The 15,788-nt window shown below is 44.1% G+C and overlaps 1 protein-coding gene across 2 annotated transcripts in view; it reads left to right on the forward strand.

Annotated features, from left to right (window-relative positions):
- spata20 (spermatogenesis associated 20) overlaps positions 1-15,788 on the forward strand; it is a 452,991-nt gene that overhangs the window by 252,281 nt on the left and 184,922 nt on the right. For both annotated transcript variants that reach the window (XM_068057905.1, XM_068057906.1), the window contains exon 15: positions 15,303-15,383. In XM_068057905.1, the coding sequence (XP_067914006.1) occupies positions 15,303-15,383 (81 nt within the window). The remainder of the gene's footprint in view (positions 1-15,302; positions 15,384-15,788) is intronic.

Genomic DNA, 15,788 nt, shown 5'->3' on the forward strand with positions numbered 1-15,788 from the left:
TGTATTAGCTATTAATTTTTTCACACTCAGTATTTTTTGACATTTCCCTAAATATTTCCTGATGGTTCATCAGGTAAATGCTGTACAAGCTAGTTTGCGTTTTTCACAACTCTCCTGTGAACTAAAAACCTGGTCTTAAACGCGGTTGATTGCATTAGCATACCCAAGTTTAATTATGAAGCCCGGATTGCTTGCTACAGAATACGTGAGATTCCCACCCCAGTCTCCTACCCTTTCTAAAGACAGAAAATAACATGACATCAGATCAGGTTAAAACTGCTCAGTCAGATTTATTTACAAGTTGAGTAATACATGGAGGCAAAATGGTACAGCAGGACACATACAGACTAAAACTGCTTAGTCAGAATTATTTGCAGGTTAAATAATACAGAGGCCGAAAGATATTCAAAACATCACAATACTTAGAAAAAAAAAGTTAAAGTAGAATTAGTTCACAAGGCACTCTTTTGAGAATGATATTTCTCACTGAAGCTGTGAAGCAAAAGGAATTTTGGATGAAGCAGCCAGTCTCAACCCTTGGTAGTCTTTCAAGATGAAACTTTGCACATAGGCAGCATGAGATTTAGTTAAAAAAAAATCCCATACATTTCAGATACTTTTCCCAAAGTTAAAGTTCAGTAGCTAGAGGATCTGTGGAATTGTGTTGGTATTTGCAGTGGGTGCTTGGAAGTGTCTCAGTATTTGCATGGGGTCCCTGAAAGTGTGTCAGTATTTGCAGGGTGTCCCTGAAAGTGTGTCGGTATTTGCAGGGGATTCCGAGAAATGTGTCAGTATTTTCAGGGGGTCCCTGAAAGTGTGTCAGTATTTGAAGGGGGCAAATGAAAGAGTGTTAATATTTGCAGGGAGTCCCTGGAGGTGTGTTAGAATTTGCAGGGGGTCCCTGAAAGTGTGTCAGTATTTGAAGGGGGCAAATGAAAGAGTGTTAATATTTGCAGGGAGTCCCTGGAGGTGTGTTAGAATTTGCTATGGGTTCTTGGATGTGTGTCAGCATTTGCAGGGGATCCCTGGAGGTGTATTAGTATTTGCAAGGGGTCCCTGGAGGAGTGTCAGCATTTTCAGGGGGTCCCTCGAGATGTGTCAGCATTTGCAGTGGATCCCTGAAGGTGTGTCATTATTTGCAGAGGGAACCTGGAAGTGGGTCAGTATTTTCAGGGGTCCTTGGACGTGTGTCAGTATTTTCAGGGGGTCCCTGAAAGTGTGTGATATTTGCAGGGGGTCCTTGGAGGTGTGTCAGTATTTGCAGTGGGTCCCCAGAAGAGTACTCAAGGACGCACGTGGTATTTGCAGGGAGTCCCTGAAAGTGTGCCGTTATTTGCAGAGGCTCCCTGGAGGTGTGTCAGTATTTGCAAAGGTTCTCCCACAAAAAAAAGCTTGCTCGAATCTCACTCTGAAGAGACCTATTTGCTGAGGTACTGTAAATCATCAGGCACCTGTGGAACTGTACCAGAGCATCAGTCTGTGAATGTTATTGGGAAGGAGAAATGGGGGTTTGGGAGAGATTTTACCAAATATCCCTTTAGATTTTATCAAGGAAAAATCTCTGCAGACTTGTGAAAAAATGTCAGGTTTGCACCACTTAAACCTAAAAACCGTGTTTACTGGGGAGCGAGATGAGTATCCTCCATATGTTTAATTGACTCTCTGAACTGCAGACTGTTGCTCTGGTTTGCAGCGAATTTACTCAAGTGAGATTGGAACACAGTGTACTGTACCATGAATTTGTCAACTTTAATAAGCCTGGCTTTTATGAGAATTCTGCTTGAGCAATCGCACAGTAATCTTGTTGCAATGTATAATACCAAAGCACCTCCTGCTTTCTGTAAACTTTGTGACAGAAGTGTTCTCTGCTAACCCTTTCAGAGCTAACTCAGCCAACTGGATAAAGCAGCTGCTGCCCTGAGCTGTCTGGACCACAAGAGTTGCAGGTTCTTTTACGAGTCTGTGTTAAGTTAACTGATCTCATCCCAGGCAGGGGTGGAGGCAAAATTAGCCTGACTGCCCCTGGGCGATGGAGGGTAAAACTTATTCAGTGTTCTCACACCTGATCATCTGTTGACCCACGCTAGAAAGTGTATGTGTAGCTGCTACTGCCTTTCGGAAGTTAGGAAGTCCCTGAGAGTACGTCAGTATTAGCGGGATCCTTCAGAATTTGGAAGGGGGGGTCACAAAGTGCATCAGTATTCGTAGAAGGTCATGGAGAGTTTGTAAGGAGTTTCCAGGATGTTGAATGAGGAGGCTGTGATGCTCCCCATGATCAATGCCACCAAGACGCTGCCGAGAATCATACTTTTAAAATTACCATGTGGGATGGGCAGAGGGCGGTGGGGGCCAGAGGCCATGAAGCTGAATCCAAGCATGAATCAGCACCTTCAGAGAAAGAGTGATTGAAAATTGGAACAGGAAGGAGGAAGAAGTTAGTGGGAGGTGGAGAATTAACAAATTAGTTTTTAGTGCCCTTTGTTCTTAAGAATGTGTCAGATGCATCCTTCAACAGTGTAACAAAGGTCATAATAATTGCTAGTGACTGGTGTTTTCTTAAAGACCTTGACAAGTCGACATAGAAAGAGACAGGGCCACTCAGCTCCAGACCTGATTACAGCCTTGGTTCAAACATGGACAAAAGAGCTGAACTCAAGAGGTGAGGTGAGAGTGACTGCCTTGACATCAAGGCAGCATTTGACCGAGTAAGGCATCAAGGAGCCCTAGCAAAACTGAGGTCAATGGGAATCAGGGGGAAAACCCTTCGCTGGTTGGAGTCATACCTAGTGCAAAGGAAGATGGTTGTGGTTGTTAGAGGTCAATCATCTGAGCTCCAGGACATCACTGCAGGAGTTCCTCAGGGTAGTGTCCTAGGCACCAACCATCTTCAGCTGCTTCATCAATGACCTTCCTTCAATCATAAGGTCAGAAGTGGGGAAGTTCACTGATGATTGCATAATGTTCAGCACCATTCGTGACTCCTCAGATACTGAAGCAGTCCGTGTAGAAATGCAGCAAGACTTGGACAGTATCCAGGCTTGGGTTGATAAGTGGCAAGTAACATTCGCGCCACACAAGTGCCAGGCAATGACCATCTCCAACAAGAGAGAATCTAACCATCTCCCCTTGACATTCAATGGCATTACGATCGCTGAATCCCCCACTCTCAACATCCTAGGGGCTACCATTGACCAGAAACTGAACTGGAGTAGCCATATAAATACCGTGGCTACAAGAGCAGGTCAGAGGCTAGGAATCCTGCGGCGAGTAACTCATCTCCTGACTCCCCAAAGCCTGTCCACCATCTACAAGGCACAAGTCAGGAGTGTGATGGAATACTCTCCACTTGCCTGGATGGGTGCAGCTCCAACAACACTCAAGAAGCTCAACACCATCCAGGACAAAGCAGCCCACTTGAATGGCACCCCATCTACCAACATTCACTCCCTCCACCACTGACACACAGTGGCAGCAGTGTGTACCATCTACAAGAAGCACTGCAGCAATGCACCAAGGCTCCTCAGACAGCACCTTCCAAACCTGCGACCTCTACCAACTAGAAGAACAAGGGCAGCAAATGCATGGGAACACCACCACCTGCAAGTTCCCCTCCAAGTCACACACCATCCTGACTTGGAACTATATCACCGTTCCTATACTGTTTCTGGGTCAAAATCCTGGAACTCCCTAACAGCACCGTGGGTGTACCTACCCCACATGGACTGCAGCGGTTCAAGAAGGCAGCTCACCACCACCTTCTCAAGGGCTATTAGAGATGGGGAATAAATGCTGGCCTGGCCAGCGATGCCCACATCCCATGAATGAATTTTTTAAAAAAAGTGCGAAAATCATGACACACCAGCAAATTCAAGTGTGTTTTTTTCAAAAAACGAATTCTTGGAATGTGTGCGTCATTGACCGGGATGACATTTATTGCCCATCCCTAGTTGCCCTGAGTTTCCTACATCTGACTGACTTGCTAGGCCACTTCAGAGGGCAGTTAACCACGTTAGCGTGAGACTCGTGTTACATGAAGGGCAGACTGGATAAGAACAACCGTTTTTTTTCCCTAAAGAACCGGTTGAGATTTTGCAACAGTATGACAGCTTTGTGGTCACTTTTACTGAATTCAAATTGTCCAACTGCCCTCGTCAGAGAGGGGAAACTGTCCTTCTCTGATGCAGAGTTTGGTGCGGCAAAAAGTAATGGAGACAGGCAGCACCATCTGAGGGGGATTTCAGTATGTGTGCTTCGTTCAGTTTTCCAGTCAGCATCTTACCATCAGCAGAATGGAAGTCAAAGCCAGATGCCTCGACATCCTGAGATTCAAGTTGCATTTTATCAACTAATCAGCATAAATGTTCCAATTTTCAAATGAGGCAAGAGGTATTGCTATTTTAAAGAGGAATCGTACTCTCAGGCTGTTTGTCATTTTGCCGGTTTTGGTCTATTCTTTTTTGATGTGGCTGTCTGGGAATTTTCAAAATGTAAACCATATGTAAAAGGTTACATTGATCAACTATGCAGTTGAGCTGTACTGGTCAAGAAAGAAATAAACAAATTTATATGGCATCTCTCATGACCAAAGGACGTCCCAAAGCTCTTTACAGCCAATGAAGTATTTTGAAGTGTACTCACTGTTGTGATGTAGGAAATGCACAGCCAATTTACACACAGCTAGGTCCCACAAACAACAGCAGGATAATTATCATAATTGGTGCTAATTGTTTATCAATTGTGTTTAATTGTATGCAGGTGGAGGGCATTGACTGGGGATTGTGCCGCTCTGCATAGACACAGACTGAAACTGGTTGTTGGGTTAAGAGATGCATGCTTGTAATGTGTAACTCTGTAATTAAATGGTTATAAAACTGTTTAAAGATTGGCTCCAGTTCTATCCTTCGCCAATTGGCTTTCTGGAATATAACAATCAGTTTTAATGATGTTGATTGAGGGATAAATATTGGCCAGAACACTGAGGAGAACGTCCCTGCACCTAGTGCCGTGGGACCTTTTACGTCCATCTGAGAGTAAGATCAGACCTTGGTTTAACTTCTCATCTGCAAAACACCACCTTGGACACCTTCCTCGGTAACTGCACTAAAGTACCAGCCTTTTCATGTGCTCAAGTCTCTCGACTGGGGCTTGAACTCCCAATCTTCTGACCCAGAGGCAAGCGTGCTGCCCACTGAGCCATAGCTGTTCAAGGCCTAATCCTTGTACAGTACTAGGCCAGCTGATTGCAATCAGGGCAACAGTTATGGAGCTACAATTGGCCTCAAGTGCCATAAGCTAGGGAGGGGTTAAAAGATAAATCTGCCAGGGTTCCCACTACTGATTGCTAATTGGAACACAGAGGCTAATTGCAGAACTGACTACCAGTCCAGACCAGAGATCAAACCTGAGATCTTGCAGTCTTTTTTTATTTTCCCATTTTAGCAGCTTACTCTCTTCCTGTGGATTAGAAGTTTTAGTCAAAATCCATTGTCAACAGCTGGCTAACTTTAGTAACTTTTAAGTATTGGAATGACTGCTGAGCATTTGAGCAGAATGCACATGTTAAGTGCTGTGTTATTCATTCTGAGTAACAGCTTCGTTTAAACATGAATTATACTTCAGTACAAATATATTTCTTGAGATCAGCCCAGTATCACTGAGTTTATTGAGGTTGAAGCTCACAATACCTCTTATTTATTACACAAGGTGAATTTAAGTTGTGATAACGGGCTGCAGGCCCAGTGTATAATTTGTCAGGATTGGAAGTCTAGGACACTCACAAAGGGCATTTTGAGTTTTCCCCGGTTGAGAATTCTGGGCCACTCCAGCAGTCAAGCCCTGCTCCCTGTAGCTTTTACCACCCAATATCAATTCATTTGTAGTGATAAAAACATAAGAAATAAGAACAGGAGTAGGCCATTGGGCCCCTCAACACTGCTTCATTCAATAAGATCATGGCTGATCTTTTATCTCAACTTCACTTTCTCACCCTCTTATATCCCGTGATTCCCATGGATCAGACAGAAATCCCTCATCTGCTGGTCGTGGCATGTGCTCTCATGTACTCTTCCTCAGCTTTGAAAGATGGCAGAATAAATGCGTCTCTTGACTGTGGTCAAGGATAAAAACTGGTGACAAAAATAAATTATTAAACAACGATTAAGCGGAAGCGATGACACAGAGCAGAACAGAACTCCAATTAGCAATCAGTAGCGGGAACCCTGGCCGATTTTGTCACCTTCTATAGCTTTGGACTACAAGTATAGCTTGTATTTATGTAGTGCCTCTAACATAGTAAAATGTCCCAAAGCACTTCACAGGAGTGTTATTATAGAGGTCGGGAGGGGCGAGGCAATGAAGGGATTTGAAAACACTGCACATTTATATTAATTGCAGGCTTAACTATCCCATCTTAGATTTAGTAAATAACAAATCACTTCTTTTGGGCTGATCTGCAGAGTAAATTGGACAGGCATTGGGACCCTGAATGTCTTTATTTGTTGATGACTATCCATTGAATTCTTTGCCTTATCTATTCCTCTTTCTGGTGCTTTCAGATGGACTACTTAATTTTTACAAGAAATGACTGAAACCAAGTAAATTTAAATACTTGCCCCTTAAACTGAAAAAGAACTGCTAAGCAAACATATACATATAAACAGAACACACAGGATACTTGTATTTGAATTGAATGTCCTGAGCCCTCTTTGATCTACTTGAACAGACATGCTTTCTATTGGCATCAAAGGGAGTTAGACCATTTTCTGAGTGCCTATAGCTTTGAACCACCTCCTCTCCCCAACCCATTTACCAGAACAGACAGAAATAAACCAATTCCATCATATTCCTTAGACAAAAATGCTTTGTGGAGAGCTGGCCTGAGTGAGTCCCAGTTATTATTATATTTGGCTAACAGCTACTTCTACACAATCTGCACAGGCTCATGTCTGGCATAGCATAATATCACCATTAGTCTTGATCAAGGCAATTCTTCATACTATACTATCTTTCCAGAAGTGAATGGCATCCATTAGGTAGAGTGGAGGTGTCAGGGTGAATGGTCAAGTAGTGGGAGGGACAGGAATCAAGTTAAATCATGTCCTCCCCACCCACCCCTGATCCCGCCCCCCAGCCCGGTTAGTGATGGTGATCTTAGAGAGGGGAGTTAGTCTGGCATTAAGTTACTGTCTGTTAAAGTGATCAGCCTCAGACAGCACTCATTACAATTATAACTGGAATCTGAAACTCTTATTGCTTGTAAAATCTCTCAATTTATTTTCGGCTGACATATTTTATTTCTGATGTGTGCTCACTGCTTGTATCCCAGCAGGGTTTGGCTCCTTGCCTGCTTTCATACCAAAAACAAATGCTTTCTTCAAATGTACCAAACAAGTCAGCTGCAGGATGGGAAGAGCCTAAAACTGGTGGAAATAGTGCAAGAAAAGGTTGGGCATGCAGCATTGTCCAGTTAGATCAGTGCAAGTATTTGAAGATGTTTTGTCGGTGAGCCATAACTAAATCTAAGGGTCTTCTTCACACCCTACCTCCTGTAAGGACTCCATTCCATTCTCCCAGTTTCTCCGTCTCCGACGCATCTGCTCTGATGATGCTACCTTTCATGACGGTGCTACTGATATGACCTCCTTTTTCCTCAACCGAGGATTTCATCCACAGATGCTGCCAGACCTGCTGAGTGAATCCAGCATTTCTTGTTTTTGTTTTGTGACTAAATCTATTGCAGCAGCTCTGGAGCAACTTATGCAACAACAGCAACAACTTGCATTTCTATAGCACCTTTGAATAGCAAAACGTCTTACGGCACTTAACAGGAGCATGATCAGACAAAAAATTGGCTCAGAGAAGGAGATATTCGTGTTAACTAAAAGCTTGGTCAAACAGAAGGAGAAGAGAGACGTAGAGGTGAGGGAATTACAGAGTTTAAGGCCCAGGCAGCTGAAGGTATGGCTGCTAATGATGAAGTGAAGGAAGTGGGGACACACAAGAGGCCTGAGTTGGAGGAATGCAAAGTTCTTGGAGGGTTGTAGGGCTGGAAAATTTATCAGTGATAGGGAAGGACAAGACCAGGAGCATGGAGATATTTTTTTTTAATATATATTTTAACAGCAACACGGTGCATTTATATAGCACTTTTTATGTGGAAGGTGTCTCAACGGCGAGCACCATGTAGGAAGCTAAGGAAAAGTTAGGGGAAGCACTCAAAAGTGTGGACAAGTAAGTAGATTTTGAAAAGACTTTTAAATGTGTGGAGAGAGTGCAGCAAAATGGGGTCTGTGGCTTAGGTGGTGGTGGCTTGGGAGGTACTGCATGAGGGAAGGGATGACAATACATGGCAGTACCGAGTGGAAAGTATATCCTGGGAAATAGTGTGCCTTTACTTATGATTCACTCGCTCGCGCATGTCTGTGCATGATGATAAATTTGGCCAAAAGCTGTCCTATTCTAAATTAAAACAATAAGAGGCTGAGAAAGGAGGGGTGCGAATGTATGGTTCTTACTTCATAAAATGAGTTCAGTTATATTGCATCAGGCTTATCCCAAAGTATTGAATATGTCTAGTAATTCAATATGATCCATGTTGAGGAACTCTTGTAAAAGATTGAGGAATTTCTTGTGAAAACTGATCTACTGCTTGGCAACTTGGCTGGCGTTGTAGCACATTACTGCAAAGCCAGAGCCTCGGCAGCACCCGTTACCCCTCACTTTAACGCATCTCGTGGGCTTCTGCCAGCACTTAAACTATTTCACACTGCCTCAAGCTTCCCTGCTTAACTTGGACAGTTTCGGGGGAAAAAAATAATGAATCCAAAATAAAAACAGAAAATACTGGGAATGTACAGCAGGGCGGCTGCTTTTGAAAAGAGGAAAGCTCTGCGTCAGTTCACATAGGCGCACTGCGGTGGGAAGTTTAAATTGCTGATCTCTCAGGCTACTGGAGGCAATGCTCAGGATAGGAACCCCTGATGCTGGGAAATTGCTGGTCATCTGGGAGGGTTGAGGACCCGAGACTTACAGCATCCGCAATATTTTTCTTTAGTAATCTAAGGTTTGTAGTTTGAAAGAAAAAGCTGAAAAGCAGGTTAAATGGTTGCTTAACATTTTGGGAGCCAAGATCATAGAATTTTATGGCAGAGATTAGGGATATTGGCCCATTGTGGCTGTGTTCATAGACTCGTGAATCATACACTATAGAAGGAGGCCTAATTCTAAAAGTTTGAATAATTACTTTTCCATTTCTCTCCTTTTCTCAGTAAGCAGGTTGCCCTTGTGGCATATGCCAACTGTAATTTTTTTGCTGCAAATTTTGCAAGGCAAACCCTTGACCACTCCAACCCTTCTAATGCCTGTGGCCCTTTCCTATGCATGTACTGTGCGTTATGCAACTAAATGGGAGCATTTGGGACAATGACAGACTTCCTTTTACACGCCTTTAAATGACAAGCTCAGGGTTTCCAACTCTGGTTGGACTTATTTCTGGAAGTTTCATCACATGATCTTCTGCCTCCAACCAGCATTCCATCTAATTTTTATTTGGAGCGCATGGGCAATTTTGTTTTACGTGTGCAGCCCCTATAAATTTCTTTTGCATGGCCTTGCAGCAGAGAGAGACTTTTGGGTTGCAGCGCAGCCACAGCTTAGAGGGAGCATTGCCTCCAACTGCTATGTCCAATCAAACCACCTTTTCCCTATCTCCAATGTTTTTATAATTAATAAATTATTAAGTATTCAAAGAAAATTTAAAAAACACAATTTTTTACTGCTTCCATGATTTATCTCTCAGGTTGCTCTCAGCAGTGTTCTGAGGACTGAACTTTATTTCATAGACAATTCAGGACATTCCTAGCGTGTTGGCAACCCCAGCCTCGTTGTATCATTGTGTCTGTAATATCCCGGACTCCTAGTGCTGTGGAGCCCTTGCTATCTCCATTCACATTCTGACCGGGTTCCACAGCAGCAGCTGTTTCAAAGTTATTATTTTTAATTTCATTTTGGCCTGCCAAACCTTCCCTGTAGGTTATAAATGGTTTGTAGACAGCAGCATGCAGAACCACTACGCTGGCCTGCACAGGAGTATTTATATTTGATGTCATCTCATTGTTGCCTCGGAAACTACAGAGGAAATTCAGGGTTAAAGGGTGTGTCTGTTCCTGTTTAATCTTGTGCATCTGAATAGTTGTAAGTCACAGGCCTGAGACTCGGGTAGTTCCAAGTCAGTCGAGGCCTCAAGCGTGCGGCTGATTTAGCTGTCATGTCAATGCAGAGGAACAGAATTTGCATGGTGTTATTTATAAAACAGATGTCAGATATAGATTTATTTTTCAATCCAGTAACCTTCTTCAGAACTAAATGGTATAACTGACGTGTGAATTATGATTCAGTTCTCAGAAAATAAGCAATTCCAAACAGAACCAGTGGTGATGCTGCACACTTACTGAATGGAGTTATTGAAATCAGAAATCCCTGCTGAGTAGAATGAAACATAAGCTAATAAAACTGTTCCAAAATCATTGTTTAATACTGCTTCAAACATTATAGCGTGTTACAAAAGGCTGCAGTAGTCTTTTCGAAGATACAAAATTGATGGGCAGGAAAATGCCAACTGGTCCATGCAGCTTGCCTCTCACTCATGATACCTGGAGCGTCAGAGCTAGGCACTCACTCCCACTCCCATCTCCACCCCCACAGCCGTCTAATAGTCTGAGAGAGGAAAAAGCACAGAGAAAAAGCCCAGGACCAATAGCGAAAAAGTACTCTGGAAAATTGTCCCTCAAATCCCTTAGGCAATCAAATGGACCAGGAAATTAATGGACCAAATATCATAAGCCCCTGGAAAGGACGGCATTACCCCTGAAATAATCAAGAGTGCCAAGCCTGCTATACTCTCAGCACTCCATGAACTGCTTTGCCTGTGCTGGGATGAGGGAGCAGTACCACAGGACATGCGCGATGCCAATATCATCACCCTCTATAAGAACAAGGGTGACCGCGGTGACTGCAACAATGACCGTGGCATCTCCCTGCTCAGCATAGTGGGGAAAGTCTTTGCTTGAGTCGTTTTAAACAGACTCCAGAAGCTGGCTGAGCGCGTCTACCCTGAGCACAGTGTGGCTTTTGAGCAGAGAGAGCCACCATTGACATGCTGTTCTCCCTTCGCCAGCTACAGGAGAAATGCCGCGAACAACAGATGCCCCTCTACGTTGCTTTCATAGATCTCACCAAAGCCGATGACCTCGTCAGCAGACGTGGTCTCTTCGGACTACTAGAAAAGATTGGATGTCCGCCAAAGCTACTATGTATCATCACCTCATTCCATGACAATATGAAAGGCACAACTCAGCATAGCGGTGCCTCATCCGACCCCTTTCCTATCCTGAGTGGCTTGAAACTGGGCTGTGTTCTCGTACCTACACTGTTTGGGATCATCTTCTCACTGCTGCTCTCAAATGTGTTCAAGTCCTCAGAAGAAGGAATTTTCCTTCACACAAGATCAAATGGCAGGTTGTTCAACCTTGCCCGTCTTAGAGCGAAGACCAAAGTACGGAAGGTCCTCATCAGGGAACTCTTCTTTGCTGACGATGCTGCATTAACATCCCACACAGAAGAGTGTCTGCAGAGACTCATTGACAGGATTGCGGCTGCCTGCAATGAATTTGGCCTAACCGTCAGACTCAAGAAAACGAACATCATGGGACAAGACGTCAGAAATGCTCCATCCATCAATATTAGTGACCACACTCTGGAAGTGGTTCAAGAGTTCACCTATCTAGGCTCAACTATCACCAGTAACCTGTCTCTCGATGCAGAAATCAACAAGCGCATGGGAAAGGCATCCGCTGCTATGTCCAGACTGGCCAAGAGGGTGTGGGAAAATGGCGCACTGACACGGAACACAAAAGTCCAAGTGTATCAAGCCTGTGTCCTCAGTACCTTGCTCTACGGCAGCGAGGCCTGAACAACGTATGTCAGCCAAGAGCGACGTCTCAACTCATTCCATCTTTGCTGCCTCTGGAGAATCCTTGGCATCAGGTAGCAGGACCGTATCTCCAACGCAGAAGTCCTCGAGGCGGCCAACATCCCCAGCATATACACCCTACTGAGCCAGCGGCGCTTGAGATGGCTTGGCCATGTGAGCCGCATGGAAGATGGCAGGATCCCCAAGGACGCATAGTACAGCGAGCTCGTCACTGGTATCAGACCCACCAGCCGTCCATGTCTCCGCTTTAAAGACGTCTGCAAACGCGACATGAAGTCCTGTGTCATTGACCACAAGTTGTGGGAGTCAGTTGCCAGTGATCGCCAGAGCTGGCAGGCAGCCATAAAGGCGGGGCTAAAGACTGGCGAGTCGAAGAGACTTAGCAGTTCGCAGGAAAAAAGACAGAAGCGCAAGGAGAGAGCCAACTGTGTAACAGCCCCGACAACTAATTTTATCTGCAGCGCCTGTGGAAGAGTCTGTCACTCTAGTATTGGCCTTTCTCGCCACTCCAGGCGCTGCTTCACAAACCACTGACCACTTCTAGGCGCTTATCCATAGTCTCCCGAGACGAGGAGGCCAAAGAAGAAGAAGTATCATCTGTAAAGACACTTACTTTCTACATGATGTGATCTCTGCCCCTGTCAAGAATCGGCCCAGTTCCCTTTCAAAGGCAATTCAGAGAATCAGCACCCACCGCACCAGCCGGTTATGTATTCCAGAGGCTCAGTACGCTCTGGAAAAAGAAGAACCGCCTAATGTATATAACTCATTTTGAAAATAGTGCATCATTTTATATATATATATCCTACAGTCTTTTATAGCACATAACTGTAATGTTAAAAGCATTTTTAAAGCAATGTTGGTCGTTCTTCCTGGGAGAGATGCATGCACACGAAACAGTTCCATTAATCTTGTAGCCATCAAATATTTTTAATGGCCACAAAATCACTTGAGCTGATTTGTGTACATATGTTGCAATGGCTATGATGTCACACAAAGATCTCATAAGTTCACAATGTCAATGAATTGCTAACAATTCAGATCAGGCTGCCAGTGTGAAACAGTGCTTCAAACTCGAAGCAAACTCAGAAGCGGTTCACTCCTTGTTCAAAGGCTGGATTGTGAAAGTGCTGTTAAAAGTATCAAACCCTTCCTTATCAAATAACAGAAATCACATCCCAAAACAATGAGTTATTTTATTGGGGGCAGTCATTGTTGTTGCATGAGCATATGCAACAACTATTGTGCACCAGGGAAGTCCCACCAAAAGCAAATTAGACAAATGAGAAGTTAATTATTTTTTGGTGGTTGACGGAGGAATGTTGGTTGGGACACCGGGAGGAATCGTTTCTTTCAGTAATATCTGAGAATCTTTAGAACCAGTCAAGAGAATCTCTGTTGAAAATTGCATCTGAATGATAGCAGCTCTAACAATGCAATGATAATATGCTAAAGTCCTGATGTGAGGCTTGAATCGGGAATAGGATTGTCCTGGAATCACCCCAGTTATTCTGCCAGTCTGAATCTTTTCCCTTCCCCCCCCGCTCCCTCTTCCACCATTGCCAAAGAATGAATTGCCAAATGATCTTATAAATTAACAATGCTGTTCAGCAGTTTCAAATTAAGCCATATTTCCAGCCTTGTATATTTTAATTACCTGGACTAGAGGTTTTATGACACGTTGCAGGAATTAAAGGATTAACAATGAAGTTAAATACCAGCTATGAATTAAGAGGAAGTCTCTCCAAATTTATTGTTAACCTTTAGCCTGCAGACAGATGTGAAAAATGGACCGTGTAGTGCAGCTAGCGCACGATTAACAAGTTGAAATCCCTGTTGTTTTCAGAGTATCCTCTACACCTCCCTTCTCTCACTGCAAAGTTGTCTTTTAGAATGGCTGCGGTTAGTTTCTGTTTCGTTTGTTTTGGGATGTGCATGAGACTGGCAAGGCTGCATTTATTGCCCATCCGTCATTGTCCTCAGGTGGTGGTGGGCTTTCTGCTTGACCTGTTGCCATCCCATGATGGTGTTGGGTAGGGAGGGGTTCAACTCTTGCAGCCACACAGCCCAGTGCTGCACGTTACTAAGAAATCTCAGTTGACCTTCTCTGTGCTTTTGGAACTGTTCCTTTTATATTTTGTCACCTCTACCTTTTCCCCATCTCTCCTGAGGGTGCCAACTCCTCAGTGGATTTGGTCCTTGCCCTCTTGTATCTCATTCAACTTCATGTGGGACCCTAGTTGGTGAGGATCAGCCAGATTTTGGCCAAGCGTCAGATACCAGCTCAGTTATGTCTGATCCGCCCTTTCCCCAATATCTGCACACAACCGAGGGAGATCAGGCGTGGGAACTCAGCCTGATTATCATGCTCCCTAATACAGATCCCACTGTAGAGTTCAACTCTTGCTTCAGCTGGGATAAAGCAACTTAGCCCAGACCAAGCATCAAAACATGCAACCATCTGTTCATTTTGGACCTTATTTCCTTTCTTCCAAGCAAGAAAATAGGGTGACTGATGGAACTGTTAAGCAGGCGTGCATTCAGCCAGTGAGATATTCTATATCAAACTAATTATGTTATTTTGTGAGATGCAATAACAATTTGCATTTATGCAGGCCTTTAATGTCCCAAAGTGCTTCAGAGGAGCATAATTGGATAAAATAAATTGACCCCAATCCAAATAAAGAGATCTTAGGACAAAAGCTTGATCAAAGAGGTAGTTTGCTAGGAGCATCTTACGTGAGAGCACAGTGGAAAGATTTGGGGGGGAATTTCAGAGCTTAGGATCTAGAGGCTGAAGGTGAAGCCTTACTGGAGGTAACAAAGGCATGAACCAGGGTTTCAGCAGCAGATGGATGGAAATTAGTGGAGTTGGGGGATATAATGGAGGGAGAAGTAGGTGGTCTTGGTGATGGAGAGTATACAGGGTCAGCTAAGAGTCAAATAGGGCATGAGGTTGTGAACAGGCTGGTTCAGCCTCAGGAAGTGGCCAGGGAAAGTGGAGTTGGTAACTACAGAATGGAGTTTGTGGTGGGGACCAAAGACAGCGGGTTCAGTCCTACCCATTGTTTAATTGGAGCAAGTTTCTGCTTATGCAGAACTGGATGTCGGACAAGCAGCACAGGAGCAGTGAAGGGGCGAGAGAGCTGCAGAAATCAAAACCTTTCTCTAGTCTGAATTGACAGTTGCAATCAACCTGAAGTGGACTGACAATCCTCGAAACATGGTTAAAATTAGCAGACTACAGGTAGATACTGTGGCCTGGTGTGGCATGTTTGTCTTTATGCTTCTACCTTTTATTCTCTTGCCTCAGGTCGTGATCCGTGGGGAGCTTGAAGCATCTGACACACAGGAGCTGATACAGTGCGTCAATACACACTTTGTACACAATAAGGTAGGAGGTGGATGTGTGCCTGCGGAAAAGGGAATCAGTATTTGGGGATATAAATACAGTCAAATGGGCAGAAAAGTGGCAGATGGAATTTAACGCTGAAAAGTGTGAGGTGATACACTTTGGAAGGAGTAATGTGACACGCAAGTATTCAATGAATGGCCTGACACTGGGAAGTTCCGAGGAACAAAGGGACCTTGGTGTATTTGTCCATAGATCTCTGAAGGCAGAAGGGCAGGTTAATAGGGTGGTGAAAAAGGCATATGGGACACTTGTCTTTATCAATCGAGGCATAGATTACAAAAGCAGGGAGGTCATGTTGGAGTTGTACAGAACTTTGGTAAGGCCACAGCTGGAGTACTGTGTGCAATTCTGGTCGCCACATTATAGGAAGGATGTGATTGCATT

The sequence above is a fragment of the Heterodontus francisci genome, chromosome 26, assembly GCF_036365525.1.
Source record: "Heterodontus francisci isolate sHetFra1 chromosome 26, sHetFra1.hap1, whole genome shotgun sequence".
NCBI classification, from domain to species: domain Eukaryota; kingdom Metazoa; phylum Chordata; class Chondrichthyes; order Heterodontiformes; family Heterodontidae; genus Heterodontus; species Heterodontus francisci.